This window comes from Acomys minous (assembly GCF_964271855.1).
Source record: "Acomys minous genome assembly, chromosome: 13".
Taxonomy (NCBI): Eukaryota; Metazoa; Chordata; class Mammalia; order Rodentia; family Muridae; genus Acomys; species Acomys minous.
This window is the reverse complement of record NC_140495.1, coordinates 27,157,454-27,184,179: the sequence shown is the minus strand read 5'-3', so window position 1 is coordinate 27,184,179 and position 26,726 is coordinate 27,157,454. Positions and strand designations below refer to the sequence as shown.

Here is a 26,726-nt window from a genome sequence, read left to right as displayed (position 1 = left end):
AAATGTTTTAAAAGATAGTGATTTTCACCGGGCATGGTTGCACATGCCTTTAATTAATCCCAGCACTCAGGAGGCAGAGGCAGGTGGATAGCTTTGAGTTCGAAGCCAGCCTGGTCTACAAAGCGAGTCCAGGACAGCCAAGGCTACACAGAGAAACCCTGTCTTGAAAAACCAAAAAAATAAAATAAAATAAAATAAAATAAAACATAGTGATTTTAAGCAGAGGCAATCTACAAGTGTTGGGGGTTGGTCTGGTCCTGTGTATTCTGATGTTGATGCCCAGATGAGCACATCCTCAGGAACACCTGTGCATGTTGTGTAAACCTCACTCTGCCTGTTTAAAAGTTGACTGATTAATTAAAAAAAAAAAATCTGAAGCTTGGGATGTGTCAGGAGAGAGAGAGAGAGAGAGAGAGAGAGAGAGAGAGAGAGAGAGAGAGAGAGAGGCAGAGTTTGAGGTTTGAAGGCCTGGGGTCAGGGACAACGAGGAAGGAGAGAGCAGGAAGAAGATGTCCGAGATGGGTCAGCGTGGAGAAAAAAAGCACCTGGCGGGATCGGCGTGGATGGAGGACAGCAGCCCGGATGAAGAACATTAGCGAGTATTTTGGAATTATGGGTAGGAAATAGCCCAGATAGGAGTGACTGAAGCAGACGGCCTGGGCTGGGTGGCTGGGGAGTGATCAGGGTTACTGCCTGCCCAGTCACAGGTGAAATGAGGCAATTCTAAACACAACAGGTGTCTGTGTCTTTTCCTGATTATGATACCGGGTTAGGTAATGGCACCGTATTAATTACATGTGTTTAATAAAAAACACTATTAGATATTTTTTATAAACAAGTATCCAATTAACTTAATATAGTTTTTTTTTTTTTTTGGTCCATATGTTTTTCTGGCCTCAACTGAACTATCTGAAAGTTAATTATGCAACTGCCAAATAAACCTTGAGCTTTCCACTTCACAGAAGCACACTACCTAGTGAGGTTATCTTTTGTTTTATATGAAAAAAAAAATGTTTCAAAGTGTTTCTTCCCAAGCAACTTGTCTGGGTGGCACAGTAACTTAGAATATGTAAATACGTATTAATAAGTCAGAACTGGCATTCTTTGTAAACAGTGACACCAGCTGATGAGATTAGCCCAATATTTTGCAGCAGAGGCAGGCGAACCTCTGAGTTCAAGGTTAGCCTTACAGAATTGAGAAATTTAGCACAGGAGGGCAAGGGCTTGCGTTCTTTTCAGAAGCGCCGTGCAGGAAACTCTTCCTGGCTTAGCTCAGACGTGAGAAGAGCATCACCCCGGGTCATTCACTTATTCATTTATGAGTGTGTGTTTCTGGGATTGAACCCGTTGCTTGACACATGCTAGGCAGGGACTCTGCACAGAGGCCCAGCCCTGGCTCCGTATTGTACCATGATCTGCCATCTTTAGTGCTGTCAGGCCACAGGTGCTGCTGCTTCTACACAGTTTTTCTTCTGGCTTTTTTTTTTTCCCCTTGACAGGTCCCTGAGGGCAAAGTGGTCGTTCTGAATTTCCGATTCATAGACCTTGAGAATGACAATCTGTGTCGCTATGACTTCGTGGACGTGTACAACGGCCATGCCAACGGCCAACGCATCGGGCGCTTCTGTGGCACGTTCCGACCTGGATCCCTTGTGGCCAGCGGCAACAAGATGATGGTACAGATGATTTCTGATGCCAACACGGCTGGAAGTGGCTTCATGGCAATGTTCTCTGCTGCTGCACCAGATGGAAAAGGTACCCGTTTTCACACAAAGACAGTGACAATAGTGATGGTGGCTCATGGGGACTTACTACGTGTCAGGCACTGTACTGTTCTTGGCAATTTATTTATTTATTTATTCACTTCTTTATTCCTAATTTATTCTAATTTATTCAGATTACATCCCAGTTGTTATCCCCTCACTTGTATCTTCCTGTTCCCCCTTCCCTCTTTCACCCTGTTCCCCTCCCCTAGACTTCTGACAGAAGGGGACCTCCTCCCACACCATATAACCGGAGCCTATCAGGTCTCATCCCAATAGCCTGCTTCCCCTTTCTCTGAGTCCTGGCAGGCCTCCCCACCAAGGGGAAGTGGTCAAATTGGGGGCACCAGGGTTCACATCAGAGGCAGTCCCCGCTTTCCCCACAACCATGGAAAATGAGCTGTTCATTGGCTAGATCTGAACAGGGTGTCTAGGTTCACTGCATGCATTGTTGGTTGGTATAGCAATTGTTCTTGGCACTTTATATGTATTTCTTCCTTCAAAGCATAACAGCCGTTCTTAAAGAGCCAAGGAATGCTGAGAAATCATCAAGAGATCATTTTAAAAAGCTAGCCACTTTTAAAGAAAGCCTCTATATATTCTTGTAAAAAGTCAAATATAGAAAATTATGAGGTAAAAATGCAAATATATCTCCACAGGTGTACAATCCACTACTCCACCCCATCCTCCAGAAAGGCCTGGCCAGTGGTCTCTGAATCTTTCTCTCCATATTCACTTACACACTTGCACTTTTACAGTAGCTCTTTAAAAACCTAGGCAAAAATCACATACGACTTCATAATTTTCTCTTGTTACTTAACGTCGTGTCTTGGTTTGTTTTCATGTCAGTTCTTAGGAGCTCTCCAGGAGAGCACTTGTGGCAGGCAGGAGGACTTCTTTGTTTGTTTTCTGAGACAGGGTTTTTCTGTGTAGCCTTAGCTGTCCTGGACTTGCTTTGTAGACTAGGCTGGCCTCGAACTCACAGAGATCCGCCTGCCTCTGCCTCCCAGAGCTGGGATTAAAGGCGTGCGCCTCCACAGCACAGGCAGGATTTCTAAATCCCCAGCCTTGGGGTACTTGCTAATCTGCGTGAGCAATAGCACAACAGGACTGGGTTGAGGAGTCAAAAGACAAGAGGATCGAGGGCTGACATTACAGCCAGAGCACTGGGGGGTAGAAATCCTAGCAAGATGCTACAAAAGCGTAGAGTTCAAAATATACACAGAGAATCTACCCAAGTGTTATTGACAGCAAAACTACAATTTTGGGACAAGCCAGTTGACAAAAGGCTCAAACAAGCATTAAAGCTTCTAACTACTGCCAGGGAGACAGACTGCGTTTGAGTGTAGCTAAATGCCTATTAGGAGAAAAAATCATGTCTCGTAGGAACATAACAGAATCTAGACTTTCATGCATATCCATCGTGAAATAGAGGGCAGTCCATAGAAACACGCATCAAAAGTCAGAGGTTGCCACGAGCAGGTGAGCGCTTCACGTCTCAGTTGGGCTGCTTACTGTATTTCCGCACTGAAAATTTCTCTGTAGCGAAATGAAACATCAGCACACAGAAGGGGAAGTATAAGGAATAGAGAGACAGACAGACCGGTTTGAGGAATGGCTCACTGCAAGCAGCACTTTAAAGCAGCGATTGTGAATTGTGAATTTGTTTCCTGAATCCCAGCTACCCAGGAGGTCAAGGCAGGAAGATTGCAAGTTCAGGACTAGCCAGGGCTACAGAAGGCACCCTTTATCAAAAGGGGGATGGGGGGGGTTGAGTTGGAGGTGTGGCCTAGTGGTAGAATGCTGAATTAGCATGTGCAAAGTTCTGGGTTCAATTTCTAGCGTTGAGGGAGGGGAAAAAGTTTTCGGGACTTAAAAGGAATGTATGTAGAATAAGTAAAAACAAGAATCAGAAAATATAAAAAGAGATAATGATTTAAGAGCTAGAATGTACAGAACTTGGACTCTTAACAATTTACCCAACAGCTTGCCTAGAGGTTACAGAATAGTTAGTTCCCCATACATAGAAGCTACAGTCTAGACAGATGTTTTAAGTTGATAATGATGAGATATGATAGATATTAATTTACATTCAGAATTTTAGACACACCAAGACAGGAAAGATGTTTTCTTCAAGGCTGCCAAATACAAATAGCCAAAACACTAAGAATGTAACATTCATATAATTCCTGATTGTGTCATGGTTCTTCTTGCTGAGGTAGTTTATCGTACATATGTGCAATACTATAAATGTATATGTAAAAATTTTTAATAAAAATTTTAAAAGTAGAAGTTACAAGTCTGAAACACTAACACAGAAGAAAAAAAAAAAAGACTAGTGCGACAGTACCAGGTTTTCTAACAACTACAATAGTACAGAAACAACAGTGTAAAGAGAAGTGGCGTAGCTGCACCTAGATTTACCACGGTACATTATTGCAGGGCTTTTGAGGATCCGTTTGAGGTTTAATTAAGACATGGAAGCGTCTATACAGTTTAAAGCCATCGGCCTTTTGCTGGGGCAGCCTCTCAGGTAGCTACTGACTTAACCGCCTTCTGCCCACGTGGTTCTCACTGCTTTCCTTCTGCCTCAGTCTCCCTGAGTGTCTCCTTCAGCCTGCACCTCCTGCCCCAGCTCAGGCACCAGCTCTTTAGTCTGCAAAAAGCCACATTCCCTACTCCAGTGATAACTAGGGAGGGACAACTGGGGAATGTCTCCTTCCCCGAGGCAGGAGGAAGTGACATTTATGTACCTGGTTAGCCAGTTGCCGGTTTCAAATAACAATCAAGAGCACACTTTTTTTTTTTTTGTTATCGTTGTAGCCAGAAAATACAATATTTGTGGGTCATCCAATGGCACACGAATGGACACAGCCCAAGAAGAGAAATTCTAGACAAGATGAATAAAAAAGGGATGTAAATATTAAAAAGCTTATTCCATTATCATTGAATCTCAGAACTCGAAAGATTAAAAACTTCTAAAGTCAGGCAGATGAAGGGAGAAAAGAAGTAAGGGTTGGGCTCGGCCTCCTGTGGGAAGAGGCCGAGGGAGCACAGGGCACTGTGCTGGCAGGAGAAGGCCAAGCATCTCCTCAGCCAGCCCTCCAATGTGAAAGCGAGGGAAAAGACATTTTTGTATCTGTGCCGCAGGAAACGCTGAAGGCAGCACCTGATGTCCAGGGAGATGGTAGCAGGGGCTGACCTGAAGGCAGCGAAGGAATGCCCACCGGGAATGGTTAGCAGGGAAGAGCGCATATCACGTTTGTCATTTGATTTCATGTGTGTTCATGACTAAAACATTATAGGATGTGTTAAATGTGACAACAAAGGATGACTGGATGTATGCTCAGGGCTCCGCCCCCCACACCCCACGTGACAGGCTTTAGAATGAGCTCTGTATAGATTATGATGAACTCTGTGCGCAGAGTACCCATTAAAGCCAGAAGATCTGTGACTAATAGACAGAAGACTTAAATAGAATACCAAAATTACCCACTTAAAGGAAGCTGGAAGGAGGAACACATATTAAAAAAGTGAGAACAAGTAGGAAAAAAAAAAAAGCAACAGGCACACTAAACCCAAGAGAGCCATAAATACACTAGATGTAAGGAATTACTCACCCAAAGTGAAGAGCGTTATTGGGAGAATAGATTAAAAACAAGGCCCAGACACATGTTGTCTACCAAAACCCTCTTGAAATAAAAATTTAAACAAACAAACAAACAAAAAACCCAAATAGACTAAAAGTAAAAAGATGGAAAAGATACAGATCGTGTGACCTTCGTTAAAATTAAAACTGGTACATGTTAAATTACACCATTACAGATATGAACAGGCAGTCTGCAGCACTAGAAGGGAAAATTCACAAAGGGCCATTTAGTCAGTTTATATCCAGAATACATAAAATAACATCCAACAACAGAAGAATCTCGATAAATAACCAACTGAGTGGAGCACTTGTTCATACATTTCGCGGAGGATGCCTTCATCGTCAGAGAAATGCAACTTAAGACAGTGAGAGGCTGAGGGAGGGCTCAGCAGTCATGAGTCCTAGCTAGCTGGGCCTTCAGAGGACCAGGAGCTGTAACTCTAGTCCCAGGACATCTGTCGCGTTCCTCTGGCCTCTGAGCATGGCACACACACACAGTGCACAGATAATACATTTAGGCAAATGCTGAATGTACCTATAAACATATTTTACACACAGAATAAAAGTAAAATCTCCAAAAAAAAAAAATGCTCTTAAAGATCACAGTGGGATGCTACTACTTCCTCATTATGTCATCTAAAAATCTGATATCATGTGGTACTAAGAATAGGAAGTAACCAATGAGCTCAGAACTCCTTGAGAGCTATAAAATGTTAATAAACTGTTTGGCGCTGGGAGAAGTTTTGGTGGTGGTGTTTGCTTAATGAAGTCACACACCTGTATCTATTCTGACCCAGCAATTCATTCTTGGGTATCAATGGAAGAAAAATGAAAACACACATCAGCAAAAAAAAAAGATGTGCACAAAAATAACCATAGCAGCCTCATTAACAATAGCCCAGACTGAAAACAGCCTGTGCCAGTTAGGTTTGGTTTGGTTTGGTTTGGTTCGTTTTGTTTTTTGTCAGCTCGGCACAAGGTCAGCTGGAAACAAGAAATCTCGCCTGAGAAAATGCCTACATGTGAAAGCAAGGCTGCGGGGAAGTTTTGGATTAATGACTGCTGTGGTATGACCAAGCTCAATGTGGGTGGAGCCACCCGTGAGCTAGTGGTCCTAGGTTATGTAAGAAAGCAGCCTGGGCAAACCACAGGGAGAAAGGCAGTAAGCAGAATTCCTCCATGGCCTCTTCGTTAGTTCCTGCCTTGAGTTCTCTTCATGATGGACTGTGGTCAGAACATGTCAGCTAAGTAAAATCCTAAAGTGCCCTACTCCCGCCCACCCACCCATCCACCAAGCTGCTTTTGGTCATGATGTTTTATCACAGCAATAAATATCAAACTAGGACACAACCCTAACTAAGCATCAACAGAAGAACGGGTACATAAATTGTAGTCTTTGCAGACAATGGAATATTACCCAGTAGTCTAAAGTATAACCACTGGAGACAGCAACCGAAGGCAGAAGGGCGCCCCCTACAGGGCTCAATTTACACAAAGCTCGACAATAAAACTAAGGTGAAAGGTTTTCAGAAAAAGTGATGCCACAGGAATTTTATCTCAGGAATGTGGCTTACAATGGGGGCATTCATTTGTCAGTCATGCAAAGGTAAGATGTCAGTAGTGAAAACTGTCTATAACAGCTCATTTAAGTTTTGTCCATGGGAATTTAATAAATTACCAATGAGCCAATACCTTGAGAGTTCTTAAAAACTGTTCATTGCACTGTCTATAGTTTTGAATGAATGGGGTTACATAGTATATTCATGACCAGTTTGTGCTACATAAGACCAGAAGACCATCTCAAAAACAAGTAAATTAGATGTGTAGAACAAATCATTTGTTTCAAAGAGAAAACTGAAGAGCCTCTACCATTGCCTCGGTGTGCAGCGGTACCCCTAAGGTTCTCACTCCTGACCTCCAGGTGATTGTGACCTATGTTAGGGTATAAACTTGTGTGTTTTTCATATCTAATAACTTCAGGAGACCGGTATTGTGGAGGACGCCTTGAAAAACCTTCCGGTTCCTTTAAAACTCCCAACTGGCCAGACCGAGATTACCCTGTAGGAGTTACTTGTGTGTGGCACATCATAGCCCCAAAGAACCAGGTGAGACTTCGGAAAATGTGACGACAGTGAGTGGGTGTGAACTGCCATGGTGTGAGCCTCTGTCTCTGGGCCTTGAGAGTTAAAGATACAGGAGAGGGAAAGCCCAGACCCAGGCTGAAGTTGCTCTGGGCACTGTTTGACTTGCAAAATCACGGATTTGATTTCTCTATTAACGTAACTACAACTTTCAAAAACAGCTTTGAAAATACAAATGGTAAGCAAATTCCACAGAGGACTGTGTGGGCCTGTGGCGGATGCGAATCCAGAGCATGAGTCTGTAAGAGTAGGTAGCTGCGTGGGACGGAGGTCCTCAGACACATGCACATCCCAGCATCCCCTTCGCTCGGTCAGGCCGCCTCGGTCTGGGGCATGCCTCACTCCAGCAAAGCCAGCTAGCCTTCAAGGAACCTCCATCTCTGGGGATACATGGTCGGCTTTTGTGTATTGGGGTTGTTTGAAATAAAATGTGTGTAAGTCCCTTATCTGTTGCTCTAAAACGGCGGTTCTCAACTTTCTAATGCTGCGACCCTTTAAAGCAGTTCCTCCTATTTGTGGTGCCCCTCCCCCAGCCATAAAACTACTTCACTGCTACTTTATAACTATCATTTTGCTACTGTTGTGAGTGTGGTGTAAAGATCTGATATGTAACCCCTACCGGGTCATAACACACAGGTTGAGAACTGATATTCTAAAACAATCAGCTGAAATCTAGTTTTCTAGTATTTATTTATTTTTCATTTATTTATTTTTTATTAATTTATCTTTATTTCATGTGCATTGGAGTTTTTGCTTGCACATATGTGTCTATATGAAGGTGTTGGGTCTCCTGGAGTAGGAGTTATAGACAGTTTTGAGCTGCCGTGGGGGGTGCTGGGAATTGAATTCGGGCCCTCTGGAAGAGCAGCCAGTGCTCCTAACTGTTTTGCCAACGCTTCAACCCCCTAGTGTTTACTAATATGTGGTGATAGGGACTTTTTCTCTTTCTGGGAACCACCACATATTAAGTGTAGGACAGAATTTGGTGCAGGAATGGATGACTCTTGCTGTATAAAACTTTAAAAATAAATTGGTAAGATTGTTCTTATCTTAAACCCTACTGAATTAGTCCAAAACCTCTCTGGCGGGCAACACAGTACTGTTTTTTAAATTATTTTATTTATTTATTTATTTATTTTTACTTTCTGTGTATGAGTATTTTACCTGCACGTATGTCTGTATACTGTGTGTGTGCCTGGTGCCTGTGGACACAAGAATCGGGCATCTGATTCCTTGGCACTGGAGTTAGACAGATGGTTATGAGCAGCCATGTGGATGCTGGGGATTGAATCCTGGTCCTCTGGAAGAGCAATCATGGTCTTACCCACTGAGCCATGTCTTCAGCTCCATGACACTTGCCACACATTTGTTTTTTAACAACAGTTATGATCCAGGCAAATATACCATATAAGTCACGGAGGTGAGCGCACATGCACATACAAATGCACACATCCACACTGTGAGCATATCTCAAAACTCAAGTCTTTATTTATTTATTTATTTATTTATTTATTTATGTGATAATGGGAGGCTACATGTCTGTTGAAGAGATTACAGTTTATATCTAGAAGTACATTTTTAGATACTTAAAACCATTATGTAATCCTTGAAATTGTGTTGGTCTTTTGTCTGTGACATTGTTAATATAGCTGACCGAATAGTGTCAATGTTATATGCTTCCAACTCAACTCCTGCATCCTCTCTCCTGGTTCTTTCCTCCGTTATTTGGAGTTTGAGCGTTGCTTCTCTGCTTTGCTTTGCTTCGCCCGGTTGAAATTTTCACCAGCACTGCTAGTTCTGTCTAAAGAGGAAAAACAGCAGGAAAATTAATCCCGAGGAATTTCTGTGCGAGTCTGTGGAATGTTCTTCAAAAGCACTGCCTCTGGATTTTGTCACAGCTTTCCCCTTTCTCCTCTTACTTCCTTTTAATCTCCTCCCCAAAAACGTTTTACGTAACTAATTTTTAGGGCAGGAAAGTTCGGCCAATTTTTAAATGGAAAGTATTTTATTAGTTGTCGGTGAAAAGTCAGTGGCTCCTCAGAGGAGATGTTTTAGCATAGTTTAAAGCAATTTTTTTGGGCACGATTAAGGCAATACCCTCCCATCACGGATGCCAGCTTTTTAAAGGAAGGTATAATCCAATCAAAATCGGCCACTGAGTCAAACTGCCATGTCATTGCTCCTGCTACCTTTGGTCAGTTTAATGTGCAAGCGTCTTCTCCTGCTGTTGGGAACGAATGCCCTTGATTTAATGGGTAGTGATTTCCATAGTCTTCCTTGAGTTAGCAGACAGGCTTCCTGGCTATGTATTACCCAGCCATATTGGGTTAGCAGCTGAACACCACCAGGGTCAACGACTCAGGGAGACGTCCTTAGAGTCGCAAACTGGAAGTGTTCTTAAAGGAACTGCTTGTAAGGGAAACGATAGATTGCTTATGCAATAAATAAATACATACATACAGGAAAACCTCTAATACTTACACCTTGTGTGTTAATGTTTCTATGCAAGCTCTTCAAAACTCAACCACACCTCTGTGTACCATGCACGCTTGGAGCATGCGCACTGTGCTTGGAGAGTGCACGAGGTACATGTAACTTCAGCACCTCTAATTAGTTCCCACCTCCCTGGAACCCTCCCCTCAAAACTGACACTTTTATATGCAATAAGAATGTTTATCTCGGGCTGGAGAGATGGTTCAGTGGTTAAGAGCACCGCCTGCTCTTCCAGAGGTCCTGAGTTCAATTCCCAGCAACCACATGGTGGTTCACAACCATCTGTAATGTTATCTGATGCCCTCTTCTGGCCTGCGGGTGTACATTCAGGCAGAACACTGTATTTATAATAAATAAATAAATAAATAAATAAATAAATAAATAAATGTTCATCTCTCAAAAGGAGAAATCTACTCATCTCAGGACCATACACATGACTACACTTCATGCACACATACCACACCCAGATATAATTAATATGGGGGGAAATCTTAGGTAATAACTTTGATTTGTTAATTTTTTTCAAAGAAGAATGGACTAGTATATAGGTCGCTTTATCACCCTAACATACACCAAGTTATCCAGATATACCCCCCCTTTTTTCTCTTTTTCTCTCCAGCTTTATTGAGGTAGGATTGGCGAATAAAAATTATATATACCTTACAGCATACAGTGATGCTTTGCTAATGCATACATATATTATGAAATATTACAATTGAACTAGGTAGCATATCTTTCACTTAGCGTAGTTACACTTTTGTGTTTGTACACTTGACAACATGTAAAGTCTATGCCCTTAGCAATTTTCAAATGTACATTACTATTACCTATAGTTGTCATGTTACAGTATAATAGACCTCCAACACCAATTACAGGGGGATTTCTACTCTAGGCTACTCTGGTTATTGACACTTCCCTGCTGTGCTTTCCCCGAAGCTCATAGAGTTAAAGTTTGAGAAGTTTGACGTTGAGCGTGACAACTACTGCCGATACGACTACGTGGCCGTGTTTAATGGTGGGGAAGCCAATGACGCTAAAAGAATCGGGAAGTACTGCGGTGACAGCCCTCCTGTGTAAGTAGTGCCCATTTGTATCACTAATATTTTAATGACTCCAAACCTATGTCTTAGGGTTTCTAGTGCCATGTCCAAAAAGCAAGCTGGGGAGGAAAGGCTTTATATGCCTTACACTTGCAGATCATGGTCCATTGTTGGAGAAAGTCAGGAAAACCACTCAATCAGGGAGGGAACCTGGGGGCAGGAGCTGATGCAGAGCTGATGGAGAGGTGCTGCTTACTGGCTTGCTTTTCTCAGCTTGCTCAACCTGCTTTCTTATAGACCCCAGGACCATCAGCCTAGGGATGGCTCCACCCACAGTGGGCTGGGCACTCCCCCGTTGATCACTAATTGAGAAAATGCCTTACAGCTGGATCTCACAGAGGCATTTCCTCAACTGAGGCTCCTTCCTCTATGGTGACTCTAGCTTGTGTCAAGTTGACACCAAACCAGCAGGTTCAACTTATGCCCTACTAAATTCCTCCATTACCTTTATTTTCTGGAAAATGTTACATTGTTTGTTGACAAAGCTTTGGGTCTCATGACAGTGGAGCCCTGCCCACCACCAGCAGCAAAAGCCAGCTTCCCAAACAGAGTCCAGCAGCCACGTGGACAAACAGACACAAGGCTGGTGCCCCGGGGCCAGACGCTCTGCCTGAGTCACAGACCTGAGACGAATGGGAACTTCTGAGAAAAAAGGGAACGTCTAAGGGCCGGAAATTCCAGACAAGGAAACCTGGAAGTTCATGATAAAATTCAGATATTTTCTTTGATGGACATCCACTTGAGACATTGCCTTTTCCCATTGCTACCCAAGTTAGCACGGCTGGGCTGGTGGACAAGGGCACTGCATCCTGTAAATAGAGAACATAGGTTCTTTTCACCCAAAGTGGATGCAGGAAAAAGAAAAAACCACAGAAACCACTCAAGATATTTGACCAGTAGGTTTTTTTGTTTATTTTGTTTTGTTTTGTGGGGTTTTTTTTTTGAAGTTGAGGGGGAAACAAGTGGGACCCAGACTAGCTGTATCAGGGTCTGGACAGGGTCTCAAGGGGGAAAGACTGAGGACAAGAAGGAAAAAAAGAAAGGGAAAGGAAAGGAAAAAGAAAGAGAACAATAAATGAAGGAATAAGAGCTGGGTCAAGAGGGCTGCAGCGGCTGATGACCCAGGCCAGCGAGTATATTCGTGTCACAGTTCCTTATGACCCTTCATGGGGAAGCAGAATGAGGCCAGCAAAGTGCACGAGGCAGAGCAGCTGAACCACAGGGAGTTCAGAAGAGCTCAAGTTCCCCTTTAGCAAGGTGCATTCTGGGACAGCAAACAGAGCATCCCACACCCCAGTGTCTGAGCATTCAACCACACACACACAGAAGTGGGGGTGGGGAATGTCAAGCGCACAAGTTCCCGGACTACCCCCACCCCACACGAGACCCTCACGCCAGTCTGCAGCTGGCCTTGCTTGGCATGAGCCTGGTGAGGTAAGGGGGGAAAATGCCCACATCCCATCACGAGAGCCAATGGGCGGCAGTCACCACCAATCCAGCTGAGCCTCCTTTAGATCTGTCCTTCAGATTCTTCATTGCCAACAGCCGATGTCAGACTTAGTTCAGAGTCACAAGTCAGGCAAAGCCTCGGGGGCTTATGGGAAACAGCCACGACATCAGTGTCCACACTGGGTCCAGTATCTCCCACTGTCTCTAGAATCATCGGGTCCTAGGTTCCAATCCTGACTCCCACATGCTGACCTCGCAGTCTTGGGAAGACCGCTGAATTCTACATTCAGCCCCCTCTTCCATAAAAAGAGATGATAATACAGTCCTTGTGAAGGATGTGGTGTTAGCCCTTTCTTTCTTTCCTTTTTTTTTTCCTTCAAATGTTTTGAATTTTTGTTTTTAATGTTTCTATTGTCAAAAATGAATTGAAAGGTAGAGTTGACATTTTCAGAGAGGAAGTCACTTAACCTTAAATGTGTTTCTCTCCTAGGCCGATCCTGTCTGAGAGAAATGAGCTTCTCATTCAGTTTTTATCAGACTTAAGTTTAACAGCAGATGGATTTATTGGTCACTACAAATTCAGGCCCAAAAAACTTCCCACAACCACAGCCATGCCTGTCACCACCACAGTCCCCGTAACGACAGGTAAGCTCTGGTGTTTGGAGGTTGGCACAGATACTTTAGAAGTCTAAAAAGAGCCAGATGTGGTGGCGCACACCTTTAATCCCAGCTCTTGGGAGGCAGAGGCAGGCGGATCGTTGTGAGTTCAAGGCCAGCCTTGTCTACAGAGTGAGTCCAGGACAGCCAGAGCTACATAGAGAAACCCTGTCTCAAAAAACTAAACTAAACAAAAACAAACAAACAAAAGAATTCTCTTGAGGTAGGCAGAATAAGAAGATGCCTGAAACAGAAGTAACTGCATGAGAACTTGTGTGAGGTGAGAATGAGCTTTCACGGACAAGAGAAAGGCAGGTAAGAATGCTCGCCAGCTCGTGGCTCACAGCAGCCGTGGAATAAAACAACGGCCACCTAGAAATTGCAAGGAAACTGATTATAATATAAACACTAGCATTATAAACCCAATGTTCTTTTACCAATACTTGGCAACATTCTTCCCTTGTTTTTTTTTTTTTAATTTAACATAATAATTGGCACATTTGTGGTGTATAGTGTTTGACCCATGCATGCATACAATGTACAATGGTCAAACCAGAGTAATTATTTTTCTGTCTTCTTAAATATCTGTCATGTGTTTGCACTAGGAGGCTCTGAGCTCGTCTCTTCTAGTTCTTAGTATGTATAATACAGGGCTGGGGGCAGGGCTCAGCAGGACAAGGTGCTTGCGAGGCAGAGCACCCATGCACCCATGCACCCATGCAAGGGCAACTGAGTGTGATCGTGGGATCCACATAAAGGTGGAAGAAGAGAGCAGATTGCACTGAGTTGTCCTCTGACCTCTGTATGTACACCTCTCCACAATAAATGAAAAAAAAAAAACCTTAAACATACTATTCTAACACTATATAATATAATGAATTATGTAGTGATGCCACAGTGCTATTAGATTCTAGAGTGTTCCTCCCATTTAACTGTAATTTGAAGATGCTGTCCTGGTCACCTCCCTTCCCCCCCCCTTTCCTTCTATCTTCTTATAGTTTTAATTTTATTACATAAAATTGTATTTAAGTTAATGTTTGATACCTTGATACCTGCCAGCTTTTAACATCTACCAGTTTTAAGATTTTTCACCTCAGAAAATGTCATATAAAATAAGAATTTTTTTTTCAAATGGAGTTAAATCAAACAAAAAGTTCCACTAATTACAGCAGCTGGAGATGGTCATGGGTCACGATCTAAGAGTCAGTGAGGGCACTGGGGCCTGGTGTCTGGTCTCTATGTTCTATCTGTTCCTGCTCTGGGAATTCAGGACACTCAGGTTAGAAACCCGAGTCAGGGCAAGGATTGAAATGGTGGACAATAGCCTAAGCCATTTAAGAGATGGGCAATACCTGATTCTGCATGAGGACATGTGAGCCTGGGTTTGAGTGGCAGATGGAGCAGAGGATGGTCCCTAATGAGGATAAAACTGAATCATCTATGAGGATGGTGGAACCTTGAAGATAGTGTAAGAGTCCCTGGAGAAAGGCTGAGAGGGGGGGGGGGTGTTCCAGTGCAGAAATTGAGAGAAAGACAACAAGATGGGGTGTGTGGAGTGGCATAGCCTCTGACTTAAAGACTGGAAGGAGGGGTTACACTGAAAAGGCAGGAAGCAGCAGTGTGGAGCACCCACCCACTCCCAGGCAGACATTCAAGACTGAAAGGGAGCTTGCTTCCCACAATCCACTTGGAAGATGCTTTCCTTTGTCCCTTGTGCCATTGAGTTTTTCTGAGTTATTAGAGAAGTTTATTGTCCAAGTGCAGACCAGCACTTCTAGAATGGCGATGTCCTTCTTCGCTGTCTGTTGCCGTGACAAAATGCTGACCCAAACCAACAGGAGGTGGGAAGGTTTTATTTCACCTTACACTTCTGTGTAACACAGTCCATCCCTGAGGGAAGGCAGGGCAAGGGCTCAAGGCAGGAAGCTGGAGGCAGGAACTGAGGTAGAGATTATAGAGGAAACACTGCTTAGTGGCTTGCTTTCCATGACTCACTCAGCTTGTTATACAATGCAGGGCCACCTCCCCAGCAGCAGCCTCAGTGGGCTGGGCCCTCCTGCGTCAATCAAGAATCAAGAAAAATGCTAGGGCTGGAGAGAAGGCTGGATGCTCTTCCAGAGGACCTGGGTTAGATTCCCAGCGTGCACATGGCGGCTTACAACTGTTTGTAACTCCAGTCTTAGGGGATCCAACCCCCTCTTCTGGCCTCCCCAGGTGCCAGGCATATGTGTGGCACATAAACATATATGCAGGCAAAACACTCACACACTTAGCATAGTACAAAGAAAATGCCTCCACACACTTGCCTCCGGTCAATCTGATGAAGGCATTGTCTCAATTAAGGTTCTTTCTTCCCAGATTATCTCTAGCTTTCGACACAAGTTGGCAGTTGGCAAAGAACTGCCCAGCACAAATGTCATAGCTCCTTCCTTCTAAAATGTTTCTAAAATTCTTAAAAAAAAAAAAAAAAAAGAAAAGAAAAGAAAAGTTGGGCTGGAGAGATGGCTCAGAGGTTAAGAGCACTGACTGCTCTTCCAGAGGTCCTGAGTTCAGCACCCACATGGTGGCTCACAACCATCTACAATGTGATCTGCTGCCCTCTTCTGGCCTGCAGGCACACATGCAGTGCAGAATACTGTGTGAATAATAAATAAACAAATCTTAAAAACAAACAAACTAACCCCGCCCCCCAAAAAAAGTTTTTAAAAAAAGAGGCAAAGAAAAAACACAAGAAACACGTACAGACACAGACACACACACATGGGAATCTCATAAAACCACAGGATACACAAAAAGGACCTATAAGGGTTTTCGTTTTGTTTTTAAATGCTGTGACAACACTGTGAGACAAAGAACCTCCAAAGCTGCCTTTGAGTTCCTTTTGTGTCCGCCGTCCACTGCTGGGCATGCGGCCTGCCCTTAAGAGTGGTTTGTTTCCCCCTGTGAGACTCTCTTGGAGAAAACTTAATTTCTGTGTTTTAGGGCAGGAAACTTTACAGCTACAGTAAAAACCCGACAGCTGCCGCATGCGGGCGTGTGGAATCTGAGCCGCGGTGTTTCAGGTAGCAACGGCCGGTGTGAGGAGCCGTGTGAAGCTCTGTGTTCAGAACCCAGGCTGTAGCTCATAGCGCAGCAGAGACAAAAGCTGCCGTGCACACACACACCTCAGATACAGATAGGCTTGTGAAACTGGATTCTTTCTTTGGTCATTGTGCAATCAGAACCTTCTAGCATCACCAACCCCTTTGTGACCCCCCCCCCCCATTCAATTACAGGACCCCATATGAGCTGCAGTGTAGTTTTACCTAGGGTTTAGTGTTGCTGTGGTAAAACACCCTGACCGGAAGGTACTTGGGGAGGAAAGAATTTATTTCATCTTACAACTTGTAGTCAGTCCATCATCCAGACAAGTGAGAGAGGGGCTAGTGCAGAGGCCATGGCGGGGTGGTGCTTCCGGGCTTGCTCCTCCAAGCTTGCTCAACCTGCTTTCTTATACAGCTCAGGACCACCAGCCCAGGGCTGGCACCTCCCACAGTGAGTGATCACTAATCAAGAAAATGCACTACAGAGTTGCCTAATTGCGGATCGTATGGAGGCATTTTTCTCAGCTAAGATCGCCTCTTCCCAGGTGTCTCTCAGTTTGAATCCGGTTGACAAAAACAAACCATCACAGATGCACAGTTTAAGCTGTGAATTAGATGCCTTTGGTGCCTCCTTTTTGTTTGTTTTTTGTTTTTTGAGACAGGGTTTCTCTGTGTAGCCTTGGCTGTCCTGGACTCCCTCTGTAGACCAGGCTGGCCTCGAACTCGCAGCGATCCGCCTGCTTCTGCCTCCCAAGTGCTGGGATTAAAGGCATGCGCCACCACCGCCCGGCCATTGGTTCCTCCTTAGTTAGAACAACTTGAATGTTTCCTGTGCTCACCGTATCACCCGCAGAACAAAGATAACACCAATTGAGAACAACTGTGGTTGTGCCTAACTAGACTTTTAACTTGTGACTTTCTTTTCTGTTCTTTCTCTTTTTCTTTGTTTGTTTGTTTGTTTGAGACAGGGTTTCTCTGTAGAGCCCTGTTTGTCCTGGAACTCACACTGTAGACCAGGCTGGCATGGAACTCAGAGATGCACCTGTCTCTGTCTCCCATGTGCTGGCATTAAAGGCGGTTGTCACCTTCCCCTGGCTAACTTGTGATTCTTGGTGACTGCAACTGATAACTGTTTACTTCTTGAGATCCTTACAGCCAGTAGTGAGTTCAAAACAAATACTTAGTGATTCCCGGCATTAAACCTAAAGCTTCACATGTGAGCAGCATTCCTAAATTCCTGCACTATGGACATCAAGATCACTGCATATTGAAACACCCCAAGAAGGCTGCTCTACTCTCATGAGAAGAATTAACCTGCACTCAGTCAGTTCAGATTTGTTCTGTTGCTTTTTTGGGGGGTTTTGTTTTGTTTTGTTTTGTTTTGTTTTTCCCTAAGCTGGGCACACAGGTCTATTCTGTTATAGTGCAAAGTTTATATGAATAAAGCAGTGGTTCTCAACCTTTCATAAGAGTCACCTAAGACCATGGGAAACATCAGATATTTATAATACAATTCATAACAGTAGCAAAATTACAGTTATGAGGCAGCAATGAAAATAATTTTATGGTTGGGGGTCAGCACCCATGAGGGACTGTATTAAAGGGTCACAGCATTAGGGAGGTTGAGAACCACTAATATAAAGGGAGAAGGGGCTGGGCGTGGTGGCGCACGCCTTTAATTCCAGCACTCGGGAGGCAGAGGCAGGTGGATCAATGTGAGTTCGAGGCCAGCCTGGTCTACAAAGCAAGTCCAGGATAGTCAAGGTTACACAGAGAAACCCTGCCTCGAAAAAAACAAACAAAACAAAAAACAAAAACAAAAAAAGGGAGGAGAGGGGACAAAGCTAAAACTGGATTATCATTGATCTCAGGTTTAAAGCAGACAGTATTGAGTTCCTGTGAGGGGGAAAAAAAAACAGTAGTTGGTAGCAGGAGGAATTTCTCTTGCACGATTCATAATTATCTCATTGCACTGTAGATTGGTGGCTCAGGGAAATTAATAGTAATTTCAACTGGCTAGCTTCTGATATAAACACCAGTTATACTTGAATTCATTTTCCTGGATTTCACGACTCCGTTCTTTGAATTTCTTTCTTTGAATTAGGTTTAAAGCCCACCGTGGCGCTGTGTCAGCAAAAGTGTAGACGGACGGGGACCCTGGAGAGCAATTATTGCTCAAGCAACTTTGGTAAGAAACAGAAACCAGCCTTTCTCTCTAATGAGAAACCTGAAACTGTGCGCTTAATCTCAAAGGCCCTCCCGTGACTTGAAGGGAGGCGCTCAGCAACACCGTTCCTTTACCCACGGAAGCACTGTCCTGTCCACCAGTGGCCTCCTGTGCTCTTTGAACTGTTTGGCCTCATGATGGGAAAACACACACACATACACACACACACACACACACACACACACACACACACACACACACACACACCAGTTTAATAAGTTCACCCTTGGCACATGACACTGCTACTCGGTGGATTCTTGCTGTGACTTTGTGAAAAAGCCTGTATAGTCTTTTTGTTGTATGTGTTTTGTTTTGTTTTTTATTATTTATTTATTTATTTTTGTTTTTTTGAGACAGGGTTTCTCTGTGTAGCCTTGGCTATCCTGGACTCACTTTGTAGACCAGGCCGGTTTCGAACTCATAGCAACCCGCCTGCCTCTGCCTCTGCCTCCCGAGTGCTGGGATTAAAGGTGTGCGCCACCACCGCCCGGCTTGTTTTGTTTTTCATACACTGGAGAATTGCTCTCTGACATCCGGGATCCGGGTTAAGTACATTAGTTTAGCTCACATTCAAAAACTGGCCTCTCTCAAAAGAAGTGCAAGTATCTTCTCCGCCCCGTCTTTCCGAAGTGCTTAAGTAAACCGTGAAAAATCTGACTTGCAGTTGAAGTACTTGAAAACTGGACCCTGAGGAGGAAGGGGTTAATGCTCAGGGCTTCTAAGGGATTTTTCCAGTTAAAGACCACTTGAGAACACAAGATGCCAAATTTGCTCTTATCAGAAAAAGAAAGTTGCTGCTGTGAAACAGGTTATCAAAAACAAGGCCCCACCCCCCTGAGTTCTGGGTTGTTTTCTGGGCCCTTAAGTGGTAACTGTCTGTAGCCCAGGAACTGTCTTGTAGGGGAGTGATGGATCTTACTGCAGTTTTCATGCTGAGTTCAAATGACTGCATTAAAATGTAAGCAGCTATCGCCAGGTGTGTTTGCAGCCACATCTGACTTAGTCTTCTGTGGGAGGAATTGCCTTGCTGTTTTGGGAGCCCCCAATTTCCCTCAGCTACACACTGACACTCTGCAGCGGACCCACATTACCTACAACCAAAGGCAGGTGTTCTAGGACTTCTGAACTTAGGAGCCTGGCCTATTACGTTAGCACTGGGAGCTCACACTGTCCTGAGGGTTATTTATTATGTTACCTATGCCTAAAACTAGATTTAGCCTATGACTCGCTTAGATGGCACAGTGACCAAATATTATCACCGAGAGACAGGGATCTCTCAGCCATGGAAGGAAGTACTCCCCAGGCACGGTTTTTGGTTGTATTAGGGAGTGCCGTACCATCACACAGCTCAGCTCTCTACTCTGATTTTCTAAAGGAGATAAACAGACTTGCTAAGTACTCATAAGCAAAGCTCATAACTCTATCCACCTGTTGGAATAACATTTTAACAGGGTCTCCTTCTTGGGAGCGAGGGTTCGGGAAAGCAGGTAGATTTCTCTACTGGCAACTCAAACATGGGCCTTGTAGCCCCATCCTTTTCTAACCTGCATTTTAGTGCCCAGTGTCGAGAACGCTTTAGCACTAAATGTTCATTTCTGAAACTTAGAAGAATTGAACTCATGCCCAGCTCTGCTCGGATTTGTCTTCACTGTCAGTTTTCCTCTACAGTGTTAGCCGGCACGGTCATCACGACGGTCACTCGAGGCGGGAGTCTGCATGCCACGGTCTCCATTATTAGCATCTACAGGGAGGGCAGCCTGGCCATCCAGCAGGCGGGCAAGAACATGAGCGTCAAGCTAACCGTGGTCTGCAGGCAGTGCCCCCTCCTCCGACGAGGTAAGAACTGGGCTGTAGCCTTTCTCCTGGGGGAGCTCAGAAGCAGAGAGGGGGTGGGGGGAGGAGACGGCCACCCTGAGCAAGTCATGGTCCTTTCCCGGCAAGGGGGCTGATGTAACCAGGATAAAACATTGCCCACTTCTGAAGGAAAAGGAGGCCTTTAGCCATGACTTGAAGGAGGAAAAAAAATAACCATTTATTTTTATATTTTTACATTCTCTTTCTTTAGGTCTAAATTACATTATTATGGGACAAGTGGGTGTCGATGGGCGTGGCAAGATCATGCCAAACAGCTTTGTCAAGATGTTCAAGAATAAGAACCAGAAGCCTCTGAACGCCCTGAAGAATAAGCAGTGTTAGCCGGGAGCTCTGTCCCTTAAGCTGCACTTGCTCAACACCCATGTAGGAAAAAAACCCATACAATTTCATACTGAGCGTTCTGAGATGTGGGGCCAAGTTACTCCTCACTTGATGGATATGTGAGTGCCCCTCCCCCCACCCCATTTTGATGGTGGAAGTCCCGAGCCTGCACGGTGAGCAGACGTCCCAGAATCCTCTCACCCACCGCCTGAAGGGGGAAACAGTGGCAAGCTTGTATATACATCTCTGTAGAAGGATATTCTTAGAATTGAGTTGTATGAAGATATAAAAAGGATTTTATAAAGTGCAATATTTATAATGATATTTGGCTACCTTCAAGCATTTGCTCTGAGGTGTCACGTTTTTCTCTTGCATTTTTTTTAAACCAATGCTTAATAAAATATTTTAAACGATCACAAGGCAGCCAGTAAATGTGTTCTCCCGGAAAGTACAGCTGTGGAGCCACTTCCTGTCTAACAGGGTTGAAGACGCTGTTTGCACATAAGGGTCTCATTGTATCCGTTTAAAGTTGGCTCTTGAAGAAGTCCAGGGATGAAACCGATGCCATAGAATCTCGTCTGCAAAAAACAGCAAGGTGCCCCTCTGGCAGCCAGTCCAGGGGCCTTCATTTTGTCTCTGAAATGCAAGCTCAGGTATATATAGAGACTTCCCCAGAGTACACTTCTCATTAGAGATGGTACAATCGTCTAAGAGTCCTAATTTCAAACACAGTGTTCACAATGTCACTAGAAGTCCCCACCCCACCCCCAGGCCTAGGACGAAAGCCGCCTTTCCACCTGAAGCACAGCATTTTAGTACTAAGGACTAGTATGTAGGCTTGCATTTGTTAGACTAAGCAATAAAATAATTCAAACATTCAGCCGTGCGTTCCAGGCCCCCTTCCCTGCCTGTAGCCATTTCACGGAATCAGGCTCTATCAGCTGAGATGAACTGCTCAAAAGGCAGCAATACCCGCAGTGCTCATGACAGTCTGCCTTCTAGGAGATTGCTGGCCAGGGGCTGTGAAAGGGGGTTCATTGTCTCCACTAAAGATGGCAGAGGGAACACTGGACGGACAAAGGCGTGAGTCACAATGTCTCCCATGGTAGGAATAAAGTTTTAGAACTAAGGGGAACTCTTGGTTGAAAACTGGCAATTCCCGGATCTTGAACAAAATAGCAGCAAAATATTAAGGTTAAGTTGAAAAGCTGTTTTGGGAGCCGATGACATGTAAGAGCAGTTAACAGGAGTCAGCTGGAAGGGTCCGCAATTGTTCTAAACTCTCCCGTCAAGATGCCCATCAGCACTGGGACCCGGCCAGCTGAAGGCGAGGATGAATTAGAGGACCCTGCAACAGCTGGGGGGCGGCTTCTCTGGATAGTGACACCTGGTAGGCAGGCCGGCTAACGGATGCACGTGCGGATGGCCACGGGTTTCTGTCAGCGGAAACGGCTTGCTGGTGTGCTGTAAGGGGCAGCTTGTGAGTGTGGCACTAGCCTCATGATCACAGCGTCTCCTGTGTTACCAGGGCAAAGACTCCGAGTGGGGTCTGGACCCACACTGTAGGAAAAACCAAGGACAGTAATCCAAGCCAGACAGCGCCGACACAAGACAACCGCCGAGGGGTCCGTGGTTAATAATTCACCACACTGGCTTGTCTTTCAACTCGGTTGTTTAAAACAGATAATCAGGCCAAGTAGTAAGGCTATTCTTCCTGGTCCAACAAATGTTCCAACTTTAGTTATAAAACCATTTTATTTAGACAGAATTTCAGTTTCCTTGGTTATAAACAGAGGGAGTTGCAGCAGGTACCTGTGTCCACCGACCCATCTCACCAGTATGTATGTGTGTGTGTGTGTGTGTGTATATATATATATATATATATATATATATATATATATATATATATATATATATATAAATGCTTTTTTAACTTTCCCACTTAATGTATCACGAAACAATTTTTAAAGAACTGTGTCATATGCATACCTTTTCCCCAGCAATTGTGAGCAACTAGAGATCAGTGCCAAAAAAAAAAAGAACAAAAAGAACAAAAACACTAATAAAACCTATTGCTGAAAATTAAGAAATATGTTAAATAATTAACTTTAAAAATCATAACAAAAATATTTTTAAAACTAAACACTTTCAATTTTATAATTTCATAAATGACACAAACTGAGAAATTAGTAAAAGAAAGACAATAAAAAAATTATTTTCTTTTTTTGGTTTTTCAAGACAGGGTTTCTCTGTGTAGCCTTGGCAGTCTTGGACTCGCTTTCTAGACCAGGCTGGCCTCAAACTCACAGCGATCCACCTGCCTCTGCCTCCAAGTGCTGGGATTAAAGGCGTGCGCCACCACGCCCAGCGACAATAAATTTTTAAAAGGAGAGAGAGGCAGGCATGGTGGTGCTTGCTTTTGATCCCAGCATGCAAGTGCCAGAGGTGGGCAGATCTCTGAGTTTGAGGTCAGCCTAGTCCACATAGTGAGTTCCAGGCCAGCTAGGACTACATAGTGAGGGTCTGCCTCAAAAAGCAAACAAGCAAACGAAAAAACTAAAAGAACGGGAGAAGAGGCCTGGGGGGGAGGGCTGCCACTCAAGCTTTAGGACCTGAGTTCAGGTCCCCAGCACCTGCGAGAAAGCCACGTGCAGTAGCACTGTAATTCCAGCACTGGCAATGTAATACTCTGCATAGGGAGACTGGGGAAACTGAGTCAGGCAGGATCATAGAGCATGCTAGAAGGCAGCATAGCTGCATCGGTGCACTCTAGGTTCAGTTAGAGACTCTCATATAAGGTGGAGGGTAAATGAGGACACTCATTGGTCTCTGGCCTCTACACACATGTGCACACACGTATGCACACACGCAAACACACACACACAATGAAAGATATTCTTAGAACAGACATTGAGTTAAAAAGTAGTTTTAACTAGCAGACAAAGTTAACAAAGCTAAAAGTTGCTTCTTTGAAATGACTAATATCACTCAGAAAACTCTGCCAAGATTAAACATTAAAAAATAGTAGTTAAAAAAAAAAGTAGGGGCAGGAGATATGGCTTAGAGGTTAAGAGCACTGACTGCTCTTCCAGAGAACCCAGGTTCAATTCCCAGCTTGGTGGCTGGCAACACCTGTAAGTCCAGTTCTAGAGGATCTGACACCCCCTTCTGGTCTCTTTGGGCACTGCATGTCTATGGTACATAGATGTGCATGCAGTTAAAAAAAAACCCAGACATGTAAAATAAAGATAAACAAATTTTTAAAAAAAGTGTGTCAGGATGGCTGAGTGGTCTAAGGTGCCAGACTCAAGTGCAGCTTCCCTAGTTGGGGATTCTGGTCTCCGTATGGAGGCATGGGTTCGAATCCCACTTCTGACACAAGACTTTTCTCAAAAAACCAAAAAAAAAAAAAAAAAAAAAAAAAAAAAAAAAAAGAGAGAGAGAGAGAGAGAGAGAGAGAACCAGGTAAAACCAATTTTATAAATAAAAGAGAAACTTTTCTCAGGTATTATAGATGATTAAGTAGTAATAAGAGTCCCAGGCATAATGGCGCTTACCTGTAATGTCAGCTGCTGTGAAGGCTGAGGCAAGGAGCGGGTACACATAGAAAGACCGACACCTCTCACCTCTCACCTCTCACCTCTCACCTCTCACCTCTCACCTCTCTCTCTCCCTCCCTCCCTCTCTCTCTCTCTCTCTCTCTCCCCGTCTCCGTCTCCATCTCCGTCTCTGTCTCTCTTTCTCCCTTCACCAATATAACAACAACAATAACAACAACAACAACAACAATAATACATTATGAGCTGTTTATGCTCACAGGTTGGAAAATGTATATGAAATGAGGGAGAAATGAAATCCCTGGGTTTGGGGAGGGGGGGGGGTAAGGGTGCCTCGCAACACAAACTTAAGCAGAAAAAGAAACCTTACAGTCCAATAAACATCGAAGGCATCCAGTAACTACTTTTAAACCTTCCTTCAAAGAAACTCCAAACTCAATTGGTTTTATTTGGAAAGTTTAGCAGGCAAGTGAGAGGAAGGCCTGTCCACCTAACACAGGCTCCCCGAGTGTGCACAAGGAAGGAGCACAGGCCCTTTCACTGAGGTTGCTAACCATAACTCTAAAGGCTTAGCAGACAGTAGGCGACGGGGAAGCCATCAGTCTGATTTCATTTAGGATCATAGGTGCAAATGCTCTAGACGAAATATTACCAAATAAAACCCATCACACGAAAAGATGGCGATCAAGTAGGGCTTATCCCAGGAATGCTTTCAACGTGTAAAACGTCGGTGGGTATACTCCACCGCACTAAGAGTTTTGGTGCAGCTGGACAGACTCCGAAGAACTCTACAGGTCGCTTTTGGTATCATTCTTCTCAGATGAGATGCAAGCATGAAATATATACATATACATACATATAGATATAATACAATCCTACACAATATGATATTCAATGCAAATATCCATAGCTGCCCTTTGCTATTTTTCCTTTGGCCTTCCTAGATGATGTGTCAAGTGCACGAGAAAACAGTCACATCAGGGGGTGTAGACCTATCAGCCAAAAGCTTTATCTTCAGAAAAGCTCCATCCCGCAGTGCAAGAGGCACAGCTCCGAGACTTCTCACAGGTGCCTGGGCCTTACGCTTAGGAAAGCCCAAACCTCTGGTCCCCTCCTGACGCTCCCAGCTTGTTTATGGTTCCTCCTAGTCCAGATGTAGTTTCCCAATCAGCTCATGTTTTTAACCATAAGCAAGTCTGCCTAGCAACAGAGTTGACATACCATATTGCCAAATTGCTAGGCAACCAATTAGATAAAGCGGGGATATACTTCCACTGGTTGCGAGGTTGCCTAGCACGGAGCTTTGCAGCTGATCCCTAGCACTGCACAAACCAGGCATGGTGGCACACACCTGCAGTCCCAGCTCCTGCTCTCAATAAATGCATTGATCAATCTGATTCCAGGACTTTTTTTTTCAATGACAAAAATAAACCTTTTAAAGCAATCTATGAATAGAAGAGAACATCACCACGGGCACGGAGCTCTCTGGCAAACCTCATGGTGAGCTACGAAAAGCATTTAAGATTAATGATCAAAAATGTATGACATAGCCATTTTTGTTAAAAATGTTATACTGGAGGATCTAGACAGTATAGTGAGGCAAGAAATAAAATGTATGATGTAAAAATTGGAAAGGAAAAAAATAAAATTAATATAATACAAAGCTGAGAGGCTATCCCAATAAAAAGCTCAGTTGTGGAAACTTGTAGGTAAATGATAAGCAGTAAGAGTGATTTGATCTCTAACCTGACGGCACCTTGGAAGTGGAGCTTTGCAGAGACAGACTTATTAAAGAGAGGTTAGAGATGATCTGTGCAGTTCTCCATGACTCACCCAGAATGCTTTTTTGGTCATGTCATCTTATCATTCAAAACTTCAGAGAGAAACAAAGACAGAGGGACCAAGAGAGATTGAGAGGGAAGAAGTCAAGCAAAGTCTGGAGGGTAGCATAATAAGGAGAATCTGGGAGGAGTTGGGGTGGAGGAAAAATAAATAATCAAAATATGTCGCATTAAGGTTTTCTGACATAAAATGCAAATTACAAAATACTTTAATGAAATATACAATAGAGTAATATGACCAATATGAACACCAACAAAAGAGTTATTTGATCATTAAAAGAAGAGAGGGTTGGCAATATGGCCCAGCAGGTTAAGACACTTATGACCAAATGAACCACATTAAGTTTGATCCCTGAAACTTACAAATGGAAAGAGAAGTGACTCCCACAAATTGGCCTCTGCCCTCCGCATGCACCCTGTAGCATGTATGCTCATCACACTAACACACATGTGCACTGGTATCTAGGCTAAATAATAAATAAGATGAAATTAAAAACAAGAGTTTCACGTGTTTGACTTAGATATAAAAATATGCTCCAGTGGGCGTGGTGCCTCCCAAATGCAGAGGTT

At 43.9% G+C, this 26,726-nt stretch overlaps 1 protein-coding gene across 1 annotated transcript in view; it reads left to right on the top strand.

Annotated features, from left to right (window-relative positions):
- The window catches only part of PCOLCE2 (procollagen C-endopeptidase enhancer 2), a 47,381-nt gene extending 26,210 nt beyond the window's left edge, over positions 1 to 21,171 (top strand). Inside the window, exons 3-9 of the mRNA XM_084751776.1 lie at positions 1,500 to 1,755; positions 7,393 to 7,517; positions 10,983 to 11,119; positions 13,086 to 13,240; positions 18,440 to 18,523; positions 20,231 to 20,398; positions 20,628 to 21,171. Of these exons, the coding sequence (XP_084607902.1) occupies positions 1,500 to 1,755; positions 7,393 to 7,517; positions 10,983 to 11,119; positions 13,086 to 13,240; positions 18,440 to 18,523; positions 20,231 to 20,398; positions 20,628 to 20,758 (1,056 nt within the window). The 3' untranslated portion in view covers positions 20,759 to 21,171. The remainder of the gene's footprint in view (positions 1 to 1,499; positions 1,756 to 7,392; positions 7,518 to 10,982; positions 11,120 to 13,085; positions 13,241 to 18,439; positions 18,524 to 20,230; positions 20,399 to 20,627) is intronic.
- Positions 21,172 to 26,726: the final 5,555 nt, after the last annotated feature.